The sequence below is a fragment of the Xyrauchen texanus genome, chromosome 41 (assembly GCF_025860055.1).
Source record: "Xyrauchen texanus isolate HMW12.3.18 chromosome 41, RBS_HiC_50CHRs, whole genome shotgun sequence".
Classification (NCBI taxonomy): Eukaryota; Metazoa; Chordata; class Actinopteri; order Cypriniformes; family Catostomidae; genus Xyrauchen; species Xyrauchen texanus.
Genome location: NC_068316.1, coordinates 21,815,872 through 21,831,320, shown reverse-complemented (window position 1 = coordinate 21,831,320; position 15,449 = coordinate 21,815,872). Strand labels below are relative to the sequence as shown.

At 36.1% G+C, this 15,449-nt stretch overlaps 1 protein-coding gene across 1 annotated transcript in view; it reads left to right on the top strand.

Moving 5' to 3' along the window:
* The window catches only part of asap1b (ArfGAP with SH3 domain, ankyrin repeat and PH domain 1b), a 107,765-nt gene that overhangs the window by 53,004 nt on the left and 39,312 nt on the right, over positions 1-15,449 (top strand). The window contains exons 4-11 of the mRNA XM_052114337.1: positions 1,825-1,897; positions 2,769-2,914; positions 8,602-8,676; positions 9,084-9,133; positions 9,745-9,874; positions 12,560-12,645; positions 13,380-13,455; positions 13,603-13,689. Of these exons, the coding sequence (XP_051970297.1) occupies positions 1,825-1,897; positions 2,769-2,914; positions 8,602-8,676; positions 9,084-9,133; positions 9,745-9,874; positions 12,560-12,645; positions 13,380-13,455; positions 13,603-13,689 (723 nt within the window). The remainder of the gene's footprint in view (positions 1-1,824; positions 1,898-2,768; positions 2,915-8,601; positions 8,677-9,083; positions 9,134-9,744; positions 9,875-12,559; positions 12,646-13,379; positions 13,456-13,602; positions 13,690-15,449) is intronic.

Sequence of the window (15,449 nt, the reverse complement as noted above, 5' to 3'; positions counted from 1 at the left end):
GTTTTGTTTTGCCACCATTCTGAGTAAATTCTAGAGACTGTTATGCGTGAAAATCCCAGGAGATCAGCAGTTACAGAAATACTCAAACCAGCCCATCTGACACCAACAATCATGCCACAGTGGAAATCACTGAGATCACATTTTTTCCCCCATTCTGATGGTTGATGTGAACATTAACTGAAGCTCCTGACCCGTATATGCATGATTTTATGCATGGCAATGCTGCCACACAATTGGCTGATTAGATAATTGCATGAATAAGTAGGGTGCACATGTGTACCTAATAAAGTGCTCAGTGAGTGTATAGTTAACTCAATGGTTAACTACGATGTGCAAGACACAAGTTATTATCTTGGCCGATGTTAATTTCTGAATTTACACACTGACCACTGGGTGGTAAATAACCCAGCTTTGCTTGACCTTTGGCCTAGTTTGTTTTGAATGTGAAAGATTTGTATTTGGTGTTCTCTTTCTTAATCTGTAAAAAAAATAAAATAAAATGTGACCTTAGAACAGACATGGGCAACTTGCTGCCTGCGGGCTGGATCCGGCCCTCTACATGGTTTAATCTGCCCTTTTTATTGTTTAATCGGCCCGCGGCTTGTTTATCCTAAAATTGAAAATATTCTGCCTATTGTATTCTTTCTATCTCTTGCTTTCCCCTTTGAACAACCTTGGTGATCTGTAGTACGATATTCTGCTCAAGGAAAAGTGTTATACGGCCACTCTGTGTCCATTGTTGAGGCTGCTTGTCCAGTTTGGTGTTACTACGTTGGCAAGCAATCCTTCTCGGTGATGAACTTTAATTAAATATAAACAAAGATCTGTATTTTAGAGGACCAGTGTTGTAATCTAACTCTTGCAGTAATAATTTATCATTGTCATGAAACCTGTTTTATTCAGTTGTATGCAGAATGGAAAGCCAAACCATTGCCGAGACTTACATCATGACCCTTTTAGCATGTAAACGGGTAATTTGTTTTGGGTGAAATTTTGAGAAAAAAATAAGTAAACATGCCCGCTTTGCAGCAATCATTAAAAGTTCTATAATTTTCAATTATTAAGTGTTCAATTGTGTAATAAATTACCATGGAATTAGAGATGGTAAAATAAATAATTAATAATTATGCTAAGCCTTTATTCAGTTTTCTTTTTTTAATGCCTGATAGAAAATGATCTACCTTTTGTAGAGCAATACAACACTTTAGGCAATTGTCCTTAGTCACATATACACTTCAGAAAATTGAGTACATAAATATTTCTGAGCTTAAAAAATACAAGAACCAAATCAATGTGGAACATCGAAAGGAATACAATGTAGCCCCCCCATGCACTACTTAAAGCCAGTGTGGCCCCTGTACCAAAATAGTATGCCCACCCCTGCCTTAGAACATGGATAATGCTAATGGTCACTAGAGCCCCCCTTGTGAAACTCTGAGAATTCAGCAAAAATTGTATTACTGAAAGCAAGGACACATGGAATACATTTTAAAGCATTTGTTCATCTTTGGTCTATTTTTCAACATCTGCTATAAGGGAATGACCTAATCAATACTTTTTATTTACTTAAAGGTGCACTTATTTTTCACTTATTTATATTATTGATGCATAAGGGAATGAATAGTACTTTTGAAATTGTTTTTGTTATTATTATTATTATTATTTTTACATGTGATGTAGACTCTGTAGCCTAATAAAAGCCATTTTTATTTTATTTATTTTTTTAAATCAAAGTTCCTTGTATCTTATGTGACTGTTTTTCCTACATCGTATCTTGATTGTTCGTTTTCAGTGATTTTCTGTTTCTCATCTGTATCTCCACAGGCTTTGGATCAGGATAGAACTTCATTACAGAAGGTCAAGAAATCCGTCAAAGCCATTTATAACTCAGGCCAAGGTACTTGCACAAATAAAAATTCCCAAATTTTGTTGATGCTGTAATACAGCATGATGCGAATAAACCAGCTTTTCAAATTCATGATCTCTCACATTTTTCCCAGGCAGTATCATGAACATGGCAACACATTAGATTTATAGTGCCTGTAGAGGAGTCTGCCTGTAATACTGTTAAAACAAATGACTAGATTAGATTTGGAATCAACATGTTGCCAGGGTCCACCCCCACACCCACCCACCTAATCTCTCTCACACGCACATACAATATAGATGCATGCTGCTCTCAGGTATAAGTGTTTAATCCATATATCGTTCTATTAAAAATTGTACCAGAGCAGGATCAGTTTAAACATACACAATTCTCTTACATTGTTTTTTGCACAGAAACATATTACTGTGTTGTGTACCAGTACCCATTATTTTTGAATATGTTGAAGACAACATGAAACTGCATTCATGACAGTTCTATAATGTAAAACATAATGTAATCCCCACCCACCTAACCTTAGTTATATCAGCAGAAAACAATAGTTGTTTCAGAGACAAAAGATTTTCTTAACATTTTATTCAGAAAGATTATTGCTGCTACATGTATTATAATTACTATTACATTATTTCAATTGAAAAATGATTTTATTTGTGTGTGTGTTAAGTAGCCAAGTAGGATAATGTACAGTTAACTGTACATTATCACATTACCACATCATGTTGGTGTAGGGAAAATGACCGACTGTACATCCATTACTTATCAATCCCCAAGAGAATTTTATAACTATTATGTTAAGTTGTAGATGGTGGATAGTCTCTTTTTTCACAGATTCTACTGTAACTGACTGATTTGTATGTGATCATGTTTGCTTCTTAATGTTCAGATCATATTCAAAATGAGGAGACGTACGCTCAGGCATTGGATAAATTTGCCAGTAACTTCATCAGTCGGGATAATCCAGATCTGGGCACAGCCTTCGTTAAATTCTCCACTCTCACTAAAGAGCTCTCTACCCTCCTCAAGAATCTGGTGAGTGTTCTGTGTGAAAGTGTGGAGAATACATCTCCAAACCAAAATAATGGACATCCAAGATTGGATGAAAAACTCAAATGTGTTTACTTAGCTTGATACTAGAAGTTAGATGTTTGTTTTTCAGAGTGCACGATTTATGTCGTGGCTTGAACTGTCAAACTGCAAATTTTGCTTTAGATTTTATGTGTGACATACAAATATACGGACAAACTGTAGCTAGATTTTGCATAGATAGCTAAATGTAGCATACAAGATCCATTTAAAGCAAATCAGCGTCTTTGAAAGGTGCTAAAGAGCTTAAAGTGCATGCTTGTGTATGTGGGTGTTTCTCTTTGCATCTTCACAGGTTGTAGAGTTCTCTGCTTTGGTGTTTTAAGCGGCTGCATTCAGAGAATAGCAATATGTGAAAATTGTTTGTTGTGAATGTGTGTTTGTGAGATGGGCTTTTATAATCTACCCTGCTCTCTCTTCCTGGCAGGAACATGGAGATAGAGACATAAATTTTGTGTGTGGGAGTTGCAGTAGCTACAACGTGTCTCCTTTTCACCCCTCTCACTCACACACAAACACACATTCCTAAATCACTGTGTGAATGCTGGCGAGCGCTGCAGAAGGGAAGTCATATCTATGTGAGCGGACGCTCTGTGTTCCAGGACTGCGCAGCTGTTCAGCGCGTGCTGAAAGAAGAGAGAGAGAATGCGTTCCTTTATTTTTCACCTCTCTGGCTTCAGTTTTATCTTTGTTTTTATCATTTCTCTCTCTCAAGTGTCTTTTCCCTTAACAAAAAATACTGCGGCTGTGTCGTGAAGCATTGTTAAGGTCAAATGGTAATACCTTTGATATATTTATCATTTCAGTGGCACTGAATAGTTACAATATTCTTTATTTTTTCTTTCATATGTTTGTTCTCTTTAGTTTTTGTTCATTCTCGTTCATTTTGTCAATATTTTTGTTCGTTCTGTCTTTACATTTTTATTTGTTCATGCCTTTTTATTATTTGTTCTTTCTGACTATCGTTCGTTTGTTTGATCTGTTATTTGTTTGTTAGTTCTCCTATCTTTTGTTTGTTTGTTGTCTTTATTCAATTCATTCTTTGTCTTTTGTTTGTTCTGTCATTCTTTCCTTGTTATCCTCTTTAGATTGTTTGTGATTTCTTTTGTTCGTTCTCTTTGCTTGTTTGTCTTTAGTTTGTTTATTTGTTCTCTTTCCAGCATTATTTTGTTTGCTTGTTCATTTTCTTTTTGCGTTTATTCTTTTTTCATTCTTTTGTTTGTTCGTATGTTCATTTTGTTTCTTTATTTTGTTTTTTTTCATTCATTCATTCAATCTCTGTTTGTTCTTTTTTGTTTGTTTTGTTTTGTCTTTCGTTTGGAGTATTTATTTTCTTTCACTTGTTCATTCATTCCAACTTTCATGTCTTCGTTCTGCCTTTTTTTGTATGTTCTCTTTTTATCTTTCATTTGTTTGTTCATTCTTTTTGGTTCTATTTCTTTCAGTCATTCTCTTTCTTTCATTTGTTCAGTCTTTTGTTTAATCGGTATCTTTCATTCTCTTGTTTTTTTTCTTTTGGTTGTTCGTTTGTTTGTACTATATCTATATTTGTGCTTTTTAAGTGTCTAATACCAGGTTACCACTGTGCTGGTATGTTAGAGGCAATTCTCTATACCATGGCAAATTTAGTGATGTGCGTTATTCCACCAGTGTGCTAACTTTTGTATGTGTGTGTGTGTGTGTGTGTGTGTGTATTTTCTCGCTTGCTGTCATCCTTTCATGCCAACAGCATCATTACTATTTCCCTGAGTCATTTCCTCTGGTTCCTGTGTCATCAGTTAATCCTCTCCATTTCCACAATGCCCTCCTGAGGGATGCAGCCTCTCTGGAGCACTGATGCTCAAATATAGACACATTGAACACTCTGGCTTGTCTCTTACAGCAGGATGTCAGCATTCACACTGTACTTGGAAAGTAAAGTAACTATTGTCATTGTGATTTTAAGCTAATTGGTTTCTTTCTGCATGTTAGGCTTCAAAGATGTCTTCAAGCACAACTTATTTCAATAACATGTAGCTTTTTTCATGTGGTTATACTGTGAAATTCATTCTCTTGATCTTCTCCTACCTTCTCGCTCTCTTTCTCGCTCTCTCTCTCTCTCTCTCTCTCTCTGTCCTCTCTCTCTCTTTTTCTTTCTCAGAAGAGGCACTTTGTTGTCTGGCAGCAATGCTTTTAGCCTGTTTTGGCAGTAAGCTGTGGTATTTATCACTCTGAAACAAGAGCTCTCATTTAGAGACACTGAAGAATAGTAAGACAGAGTAGAGTGGAAATATTGACTTTAATACTTAGTTATGGTTTTTATAGTATTTAGTTCTGGACCTCTAATCTGACTGGACAACAGGTGATCCAATAGTGCTGATATTTAATATAACAGCACATGGACGCTTCACTGTTTTATCACTCCACCTGTCTCTGCTTGTTATTTGTGTTCCAGACATGCTGAGAGTCTGTGCTTTTGCTCAGCCATATGCAGTGGTTGGTCCTGCTTTTGCTTTGTTTGAAATAATTTTTAACAAAATCAACAAATAAATGTATTATGTCTAAAAATTTAAATGATTTGATATTAACTTATAAAAGTGATATCACAATCAACTGTATAAAAGCAATATCAGACAAACAGAACTGTTGTTCTGAATATCAGCTAGAGGTCTGCACGGGCCTTAAAATGAAACCTGACCCTTACGTGAGACCATGTGGCCCGACACTACCCGGCCTGAATTATACCATCAGATTTTAAGCCCGAACCCAACCCGAAATTACTTACTATCTAATTTCTTCTCCTACAAGTACTGTTATATAGGCTGTATTTTATGCAAGTATATAGACAACATTCGGAACAGTACTGAAACAGTAAATATACACAGTTTTAACAAGGCACAGCAGCCCCTTAGTACACTAGAGCAGAAGGGGAAAGAAAGCATTGCCGAAGTTCAGTAAGCCTGTTTATTTTTTCATTCATCACAAACCCGAGCCGAACCCGAAGTCCTACTTGAAAAACTGACCCGAACCCAGCCCGAAACCCGTCGGCTCGGGGTTGGGTTGCAGACCTCCAATATCAGCACGAATGTGATTCGGGTCACAAGGCTGCAAGTAATAACAGCTGTGCTGATATTCAGTACAACAGTGTTGCTCATTTGATATTTCTTAATTAAATCCCCATCTGACATCACAACCTTTCTCATCTATGTAAGTTTCACTCTTGTATGAAATAAGCAAAGTTAGTGCACTAAACAACTTTTCTCTGGGTCTCTTCATAGTGGTGTTCATTTAATTTGCCATAGGCATTATAAGCCAGACAAGCTATTCATCATCTCATACACTTTGCAGACACACACGTACACTACAAAGACTCGAAGTTTAAACACATTTATCTCAATGTCTGCAATGTAATAAACACACAAATCAGCTGTATGAAAAATATTTTGAGCATGCCTTCTCGGGTGGCTTTATAAATGATCTGTTTGAAATGGAAGCCAAATTCAGTGTTTTAACTTTTAAGCTTTGCATTAAAATTTAGCCCTTTAAACTCCGAGGGTGTTTTTACAGATTTCCTGTTTCAGAGGCATACCCAAAATGAAAGGCTTATAACTAAAAAGAAAAGATTATGACCCTGTTTCCACCTGGTATTAAGATGCATTTTGGGTGATCCGATCACATATGGTCAGCCCTAAATACAGGTCTAAACACATACAGAGTGGTGAAAAATGCATGTGTCCACATCGCATTTGAGGTGTAAATCTATCTGTCCTGTATGCATAGTGGCAGCAGTGAAGCGACACCCCATCACCTGTCAATCAACTGCTGCACTAAAACAAGCGGCTTTAAAAGGAACTAACTTTCCGATCTGACATTTTTTAAAAACGGATGCATGCACAATCACAAGATCTTCACAAATCTTCTTTAGGGTGTCTGATATCAACAGAGTTGACAAGCACGAACACCTGAAGCTCCTTTAATACAGGTAATCCACTAAAATAATGGATAATTCTGCTTGACATTGGTACTTGGATACAATTTCAGATGCATCTGAGAGAAACAGCCTACTGTTTTTTTCGCACTTTCTTTGTCTTTTCTGACATCTTTGTGATTTATTATTATGCAGTAAAACACTGACATAGTGATTGATGAATCACATCTTGAAACAGAGACCCTCCCCTCAAAATCCGAACAAAAGTGTTCACTGGAGATGCATTTAAATGACCAGGTGTAAACAGCGGTGTGTCTCACCTGACCACTAGTGATTGGATCACCTGAGATGCATCGTAATACCAGGTGGAAACGGGGCATGAGATACATTCTGAGACTCAACCTAAGAAAATGCTAAACAATGACAAAAAAAAACTTTTGACAAAAATGAACTTTTTTCCGCTTTGACATTATATATCTCAGAGTAAATAAGGTAGCAGTGAAAAACAAATCATGTCACCTTTAACTGAGTACAATTTTGTGTTGATACAACAAAGCAATCAAACATTAAAGCATTACAAATATAATTTATCCTTGTCTCCAAAAACATCTCTGAGTGTCCAGAAGCCTTTCCAAACAAATAAAACATAATAATTGTACATAATAGCTAATTAAAAATGCAATCACAACATTGCAGACATTATTTTTGTAATGAGATTTCACAGAATGAGGTTAATTCTTTGCCATTTGAGTCATCATTGAATCTGTGTAATGTACTTGGCGCCATCTCCTGGTGGCCATATGTAATTAGACTGATTGATCACATGATTCTGCCCAAATATGGAGGACTATCACCACTGGTTGGAGCAATCTGCACACAATCCGATTGGTTTAGCATTCCATGATTCTACAGCATTTCTGAAGATGTAATTTGATCCAGAAAGCTAACGTGTTTGTAGCCAGATACAATATTATTTAAAGTCAGTCAAGAAGCTGTCTATAAATTATTTGGCAAATAGGCACGTAGAATATAGTAACACATGTTTTGTTGATTTTGATTTTACTGATTTTATGTTTGGGCCCCAGAGACCCCAATGAAGTACATGTAAAAATAATAAGATACAAAATAATAAATACAAAATGTATTTCTTTAAATATGTTCTTCTGGGCTAATCTAAATCATTACACTAAAATTATTGAGGATTTAAACCTTTATTGTATCACTATGCACGCACTTTTCAGAAACGTGACTGGGATCTGTTCTAGCGAATGTTCTTTCTGTTTGTGGTCAATTAGACCTTGGTGTCTATCAGAACCCGAACAAAACATTAAGGTTGATGTAATGATATGTTATGCCTGATCTTAGACTATAATTACTATGCGCTATTTTCTCTGCATCCGATGCAAATTTCTCTTAAGGTCATGCAAATGGGCAGTATTCAGAATGAGTGTCATCTTTTTGTTATTTGAGTCCAATTTATCAAGCCTTTTGGTTCTGAAACATTAATGTTAATTAATTTAAAAGATCTGTCTAGGAGAATCAAATGACATTACAGGTCTGCTTATCCTGACGGGGTTGTGTCTCTCTCTCAACAGGCTTTTTGTGTGGATGGCTGTATTTGATATGTTTGCTCTTATTTCTCCCGTGCTGTGCTTATGTTCTGCCAAGTGTCATGTATCTTATTAACACAGTTTTTCCTCTGTCTATATGTTGTGTGTTCATGCAGCTCCAGAGCTTAAGTCATAATGTGACCTTCACACTGGACTCTCTGTTGAAGGGCGACCTGAAAGGCGTAAAGGGGGTGAGAAATATATGTAGACTTGTTCTCATAAATGCACACACAGGCTTGAATACACATGGGTAGTTGACATATAAAGTCACATAACACATAAGCCCGCTAATTGATCTGTCAGTTATCGCAAGTCACTGTAATGGCCATTAGTACTGACTATAATCAGTCCTTTTCCTATTGTTGCCCCAGATATTAATCAAAATAATGATGCCATTAGGCTGTCTCCGTACTAATGCACTGTTTATCTTACTGCTTATAAGATATCTTTCCTCAACACAGATGTAGATGGTACTTTTTGTTTTAATACACTACCTCACTCTCTGTGTTTTTTTTACTGTGTTTTTTTTACTGGATCTTTGGTGTGACATGGGGGACTCTAGCTACTGGCTCATATTGTGTTTTTCCCTTTTTTACAGGATTTGAAAAAACCTTTTGACAAGGCCTGGAAGGACTATGAAACTAAGTTGTATGTTTTTGTGTGTTTGATTGTTCAATAAGTGTTAGAAGAGCATGTCAATGTACACATTTGTCCTTTTCAGAGTTCAGACTGAATACTTTGAGTCTGTGAGCTATTGAAATGATCAGATGCATTTTATAGCAATCTAATTGCACCATCAAAAAACTTGAGTCATCATCATTTTCCCCTGCAGATGTGCTACTAATGGGAAATACGCACAGCACTTTACTGCTTGTTCACATTAAAGACCCCATGAAAGGGCTTGATGAACAGTCTTTTCATAGTTTTTTGTTTCCCGTGTGTTGACTTATTTTCTATTGAAATTGGAAGTTGGGGCAGAATATATACACAGTACTGTGCAAAATTCTTAGAAATTTTAAACAAATATGATGAGTCTCTTGTGGTCTGTTTTCCTGAAAAAAAAAAAAAAAAGACTTTAATTTGTTTAACTTCTTAAAGTGACTTATGTCAACATTAAGGCGTGCACTAGCATACATATGGCTTCAAAGCTAATAGACATGAACTAAAAGCTAAAACTCCCAATTTTGTTTTCTTAAGGTCTTATATTGAATACACAAAATGTTTTGCTGTTTATGGTGACATTCCTTTCAATCTTTCAGTACCAAGATTGAGAAGGAAAAGCGTGAACATGCCAAGCAGCACGGAATGATCCGAACAGAGATCACTGGAGCTGAGATCGCCGAGGAGATGGAGAAAGAGCGCCGGCTCTTCCAGCTGCAGATGTGTGAGGTTTGTAATCAGTCTGGTTAACAAACTGGCCAACATTCAAATACTAGATCCAGAAACATGCTCATCAATACCCAGTGCTAAATGTCTCTAGCACTGAAACATGCTTCACTGATGCCCTGTCCCAGGCCGCATCCACATCCTCTTTTCCCCACATGTGAGTAAACATGAGGTGCGTGTTTCCAGAGCGCATTTAGACCATAACGTTTTTTCTTTCTAAATGTAGTTTTATTAATAAGCATGTTCCAAGCCTTTAATAATAAACAAATAGATTTCTGTTCTAATTTTGTGAAATTACTCCGATTTCATCATCTCTGACAAGGATGAAAGACAAAACAATTACTAGTTTGTAGCCTAGTCTTTCTCACTTTAATGAAAATAGAAAAATGGTCCATTCAGACTTTTACATTTTCAAAAGTTCCTCTCTGGAGATTCCCATGAACCCCCATACAGTATCATTCCTCAGTCACAAAGGCTTCTATGCCCCCATACTTGAATATCTGTATGTAAATAAATAATTTGAATGGAAAAAAAATATATATGTTTATATATAAATACCTTCATTATGATTCAGAATGAACAGATCATGTTATAACATTCATATCCAACTGCACTCAATTGATAAACTCTATAAAATATTGTAATATTTTCATAGAAGATCCCTCAGACACCACTGCATTGTCTGTGTCTGGTTCCCCAATGCAGTTTTGTAAAGACTATTTAGACTGTTTGGGATTTAGTTTTCTCTTCTTTTTTTGGAAATTCAAAAAAATGTGCAATGTGCAAATGTGATTGAATATCGTGATAAATATCGATATCGAATGATATGAAAAAGAATATCATGATAATGTTTTTTGCCATAACACCCAGCCCTATACTCAACTCATTTTACTTCCATAATGTGACATATTTTCAAATGAAAAGAGATAACATCAGCCAAAAAAGGAAAGTTGTTTCAGAGGTGGAGCAAGTAATTACCTTCGATTTCTTTGGAATAATGTGCACTCTGAGGCCTGTTGCACGAAGCTAGCTGAATTTGAACTTACCTTGTTAGCCTCTGAAAATGGATTCATGCATAAGGCCACAGGAATCAGGTACAATAAAAAAGAAAGAAAAGAAAATGTAAGAGCAATTTCCCTGATTTCGCATTGCATGTAAACACCTTACGGCCTTATCCAATGTGCACAAGTGTTGCGCGCATGCCTGTTCACGCTTTGACGTCAAAAGCAGAGAATAACCTATTTATTCCAAATCCCATGTAAACACGGGTTTCTTGCTATGTAGGATTTTTTTTAATAAGTTCATTTTAAAGAGTTTTCAGCGTATCGATGTTACTGCTTTAGGACTGAGTCAGCAGCTGTTGTCATTGGGACGTCTGATATAAATCAAAATCATTATGTAATACTGCCGTCTCACTGCTAATGGTCTGTTTATTTTGTATGAAAAAGATGTCTTCCCTTAGCACTAGAGCAGATGGCTCACATTATTCATTATTCTAGAAATGTGTGTTAAGCGCCATCATAACATTCATGCTGTCTTTGTTCCTTAGGGAGGATAGTTATGAAGGTACTTTAACAAATTACTAAACTGTTTTTGTAAGTAGTTGTTAAGAATTTGTGGGAGGGAATGTAATTTAAAGTATATTGCTGTCACAGAGGTGTTTAGATATCACCTAGGGGGAGACACTATAGGGAGACTGAATAAATTCACTGGAAGTGTGCAGTGTCTTTCTCTGCTATAAAACATGGCTAATAATCAAGGCTTAGCTTTTAAATGCTTTCCAAATGGATATGAATCATTCTATTAGGATATGAGGAACAGAATCTGTTATTGTAATTTTAATATCTATGGCCCCGTTTCCACCTGGTATTAAGATGCATCTCGGGTGATCTGAACACATGTGGTCAGGTGAGACACACCGCTGTTTACACCTGGTCACTTAAATGCATCTCCTGTGACCACATGTGTTCGGATTTGGAGGGTCTCCGTTTCATGACGACATACATCAATTACTCTCTCACTATGTTACTGCATGATAATGAAGCGCAACAATGTCAGAAAAGATAAAAAGTGTGAAAAAGACTGCGAGCTGTTTCTTCCAGATAAGGCTGAAATTGTATCTAAGCACAAACGCAACATCAAGCAAATTTATCAGTCATTTAAGTGGATTATCTCTATTAAAGGAGCTTCACGTGTTCGTGCTTGTCATCTTTGGTGATATCAGACATCTGCTTTTTAAAATGTTTCGATCGGACGGTTATTTCCTTTTGAAGCAGCTCGTAACCGGCAAAATTTAAACTCTTGTTTTAGCACAGCGGTTGATTGACAGGTTAGGGGTGTGCTTCATTGCGGCTTGGATACATATGGAACGTATTACCGTTTACACCTCAAATGTGATCTGGTCACATACGTTTTTGACAGAAATACTCAAACCAGCCCATCTGGCACCAACAATCGTGCCACGGTCCATATCACTGAGATCACTTTTTCTTCCCCATTCTGATGGTTGATGCGAACATTATCTGAAGCTCCTGACCCGTATCTGCATGATTGTATGCACCGCACAGCTGCCACACAATTGGCTGATTAGAGAATCACATGGATGATTGTTGGTGCCAGATAAGGATGGTTTGAGTATTGATTTTTGCCTTTTCATTATTTGCGAACCAAACTCTGTCTGTTTTACAGTACCTGATCAAAGTGAACGAAATAAAGACTAAAAAAGGAGTGGACCTCCTTCAAAACCTGATCAAGTATTACCATGCACAGTGCAAGTAAGTAAAATGTTTGCTTTTAGATGTGTTTTACATAGCCAGATATTCATATTAAGGACCTGTATATGTGCATGAGATGAAAGCAATAACAGTCGATACTGAAAGTGTTATTGGTCCTCTGGCCTCAAGACCTGAAAAGTGATAAGCCTTGACAAAGAATTTTAAAGAAGGTTAAGGATATTCTAAGCTAGCATCTGTGACCTGCAGATGCATCAGCAGAAACATGTCCGATTGATTTCTGCAAGCTTACTTTGCACTTTAAGGCTTGGATAAGCTTTCTACAGTTTTCCCCCAATGTATACTTTGCTAAGGTGAGTCAAATGCAGAATCATGCTTAAACCTCATAAATATACATATCAGACAGGTCCTGATGTGTGTCTGTATCACTGACTCACCCAGTCTGACTCTTGTGGTTTTGATAGGTTTTTAGTGTTGGCAAGAGATTATATTAGTCATCTGTGTTGGTATTTAAAACTGTCCATAAGTATTGCAGTTACTTATGCAATAAAATGTTGTTCCTTGCTAATTAGTAACATGTATCGGCACTTTTGCAATACACTCATGAGCTTATGAGCTCATTATACTTTTACATATCATTAACTCCGGCTCACCTTTATGCTAAACATTTTTTTGATGGAAAGACTATGATATTGTCTTTTCTATAAAATTCATGGAAGAAATTCTTGGTCTCTGTTGAGAGTGGTTTGAGCATTTTATTGTGTTTTTTTTGTCAGCTTTTTCCAAGACGGCTTGAAAACGGCAGATAAACTCAAGCAGTACATTGAGAAGTTAGCAGCTGACCTTTACAATGTATGTATCACACAATTGAACCTGAAATGATTGTATTTTAAATCTATGCAAACATAAAGGCTGTTATATTGTACTGTAGTTTGCTTTGCATCAGTATGTTTTATGTGTTAACGTGTAACATGTTTATTTTCCTTTGGTGTGATTTAGATTAAACAAACACAGGATGAAGAGAAAAAGCAGCTCACGGCACTAAGGGATATTATTAAATCTTCTCTACAGGTGGACCAAAAGGAGGTAGGCAGAGAGTGTGGTGTGCCTCAATGTTCTGTCTTGGGACCATTGTAATTTCTGGATTATCTAAACAAAATAGTTGTTGATTGCAAATCAAATTCCTTATTTGGAGTTAAATATTTTTCAAAGGTGGTTATTTTTACATGTGCTTTGCCAGAGTAAATATATAGAGTATTTAAAATAGGTTCCACATTGATTAATGTCACAAAAACCTGTCTGAGTCATTTTATTTTAACAAAGTTTAATTTCTTATTTCTTTATTTTAATATTGGTGTGAAATGTTCTTGACAGTTAAATATACATTTTAGGGATGCACCTATACCAGTACCTGGACCAGTATCAGCTCCTATGATGGTGTTTTAGGCAGATAAAGGATCAGTCCAACGAGACCGATTCAAATCCAATATTGTGTATTAGTCATAGTAATTATTGTCAAGCTACAAAAATGACATAAAAGCACCATTAATGTACTTCATAGGAATTGTGCACTATATTCAAAGTCCAGATACAATGTGAAAACAGTGGAATTCACTGTTAATGTTTCTGCTGCATTTTTCAGTAGACTAGACAAAGTTTTTCTTGATAGGACATTTATGTAATTGTTTTCTTTTTTCCTATATTTTATAATGTCAAAATATATGGTTTAAGGTTTGTATTTTTTGACACGTAAATCAGTTCCACACAGTTAGGTATAATTCTAAACAAATTAAGAAAAAAAAACAACAACACTGGTGTCTGATCGGGATTGGAATTGGCCGATGCGGAGAGATTTGTTATCAGAATCAGTTTCGCCGCAGAAAAAGTACTATCAATGCGTCCCTAATACATATAGAAAATATAGATCCCGACTTACTAAGATCTCAAATAACTGCTAATTTGCTTGTACAATCTATGAAATTACATGTGCGTGTTGTGGCCGTTTTGTAGGTAATTTACTAAGAAATGTTTATACAGTTATAGGATTGTATGATATCATGGTAAAATCCCTGATATTTAGCAAGTGTTGATGAGAATGCACATGACAATCTTCACTTGAAATGTTCATAATTCACAAAGAAAATACAATATTATGTACACGTTAAGCCATCACACCACTGATGTATACTTGAAATCTGAATTTCAAACCACTATTATCTTGACCATGGCAAAGTTAGCTGCACACAACAGAGACACAGGAAGCTGCAAGGTAAAGAACTTGCGCTCCTTGTTCGTTTCACGGGATCAAGATGAAACCTTTTTGGTATACAGGTGTGTATCAGCCTGCCTACTGGAAAGAACAGCCACTTAAAATATTTCGCAATATTTCTGCAGTTAAACACATTGTATAAAACATTAAATTATGACATAATTTGCGCATAATTTGTTAGTAGGCTTATGATGTTATCAGTTATGATATCGAGTTTTAAAATAATCGAATAAAACAGTTTTTGATGAGTTTATTTAATTTCACATATCTGTTCTCAAAGTCTCCTTTTTGTCACAATGACAGCATGATGCACATTGCAAATCAAATTAATACCGGCTTTTCATTTGTATTCATTTGCTCTGATTAATTTGCATCTAGGTTGTCTTTTATTATGCGCATTTTGTCGGGGAAACAAAAAATTGCCAAGTTGTGCTATTTTGCGCATCTGAAAGACTCGATCTCTAAAAGACTATGTTGGTAGATCAGCTTGAAACTTTTTTTAGCATGCTATCAAGTTTGCACATGTTTTTATACATGCAAACCTTTAGTAAATCGGGGCCCATAGTGTTCTAAATTG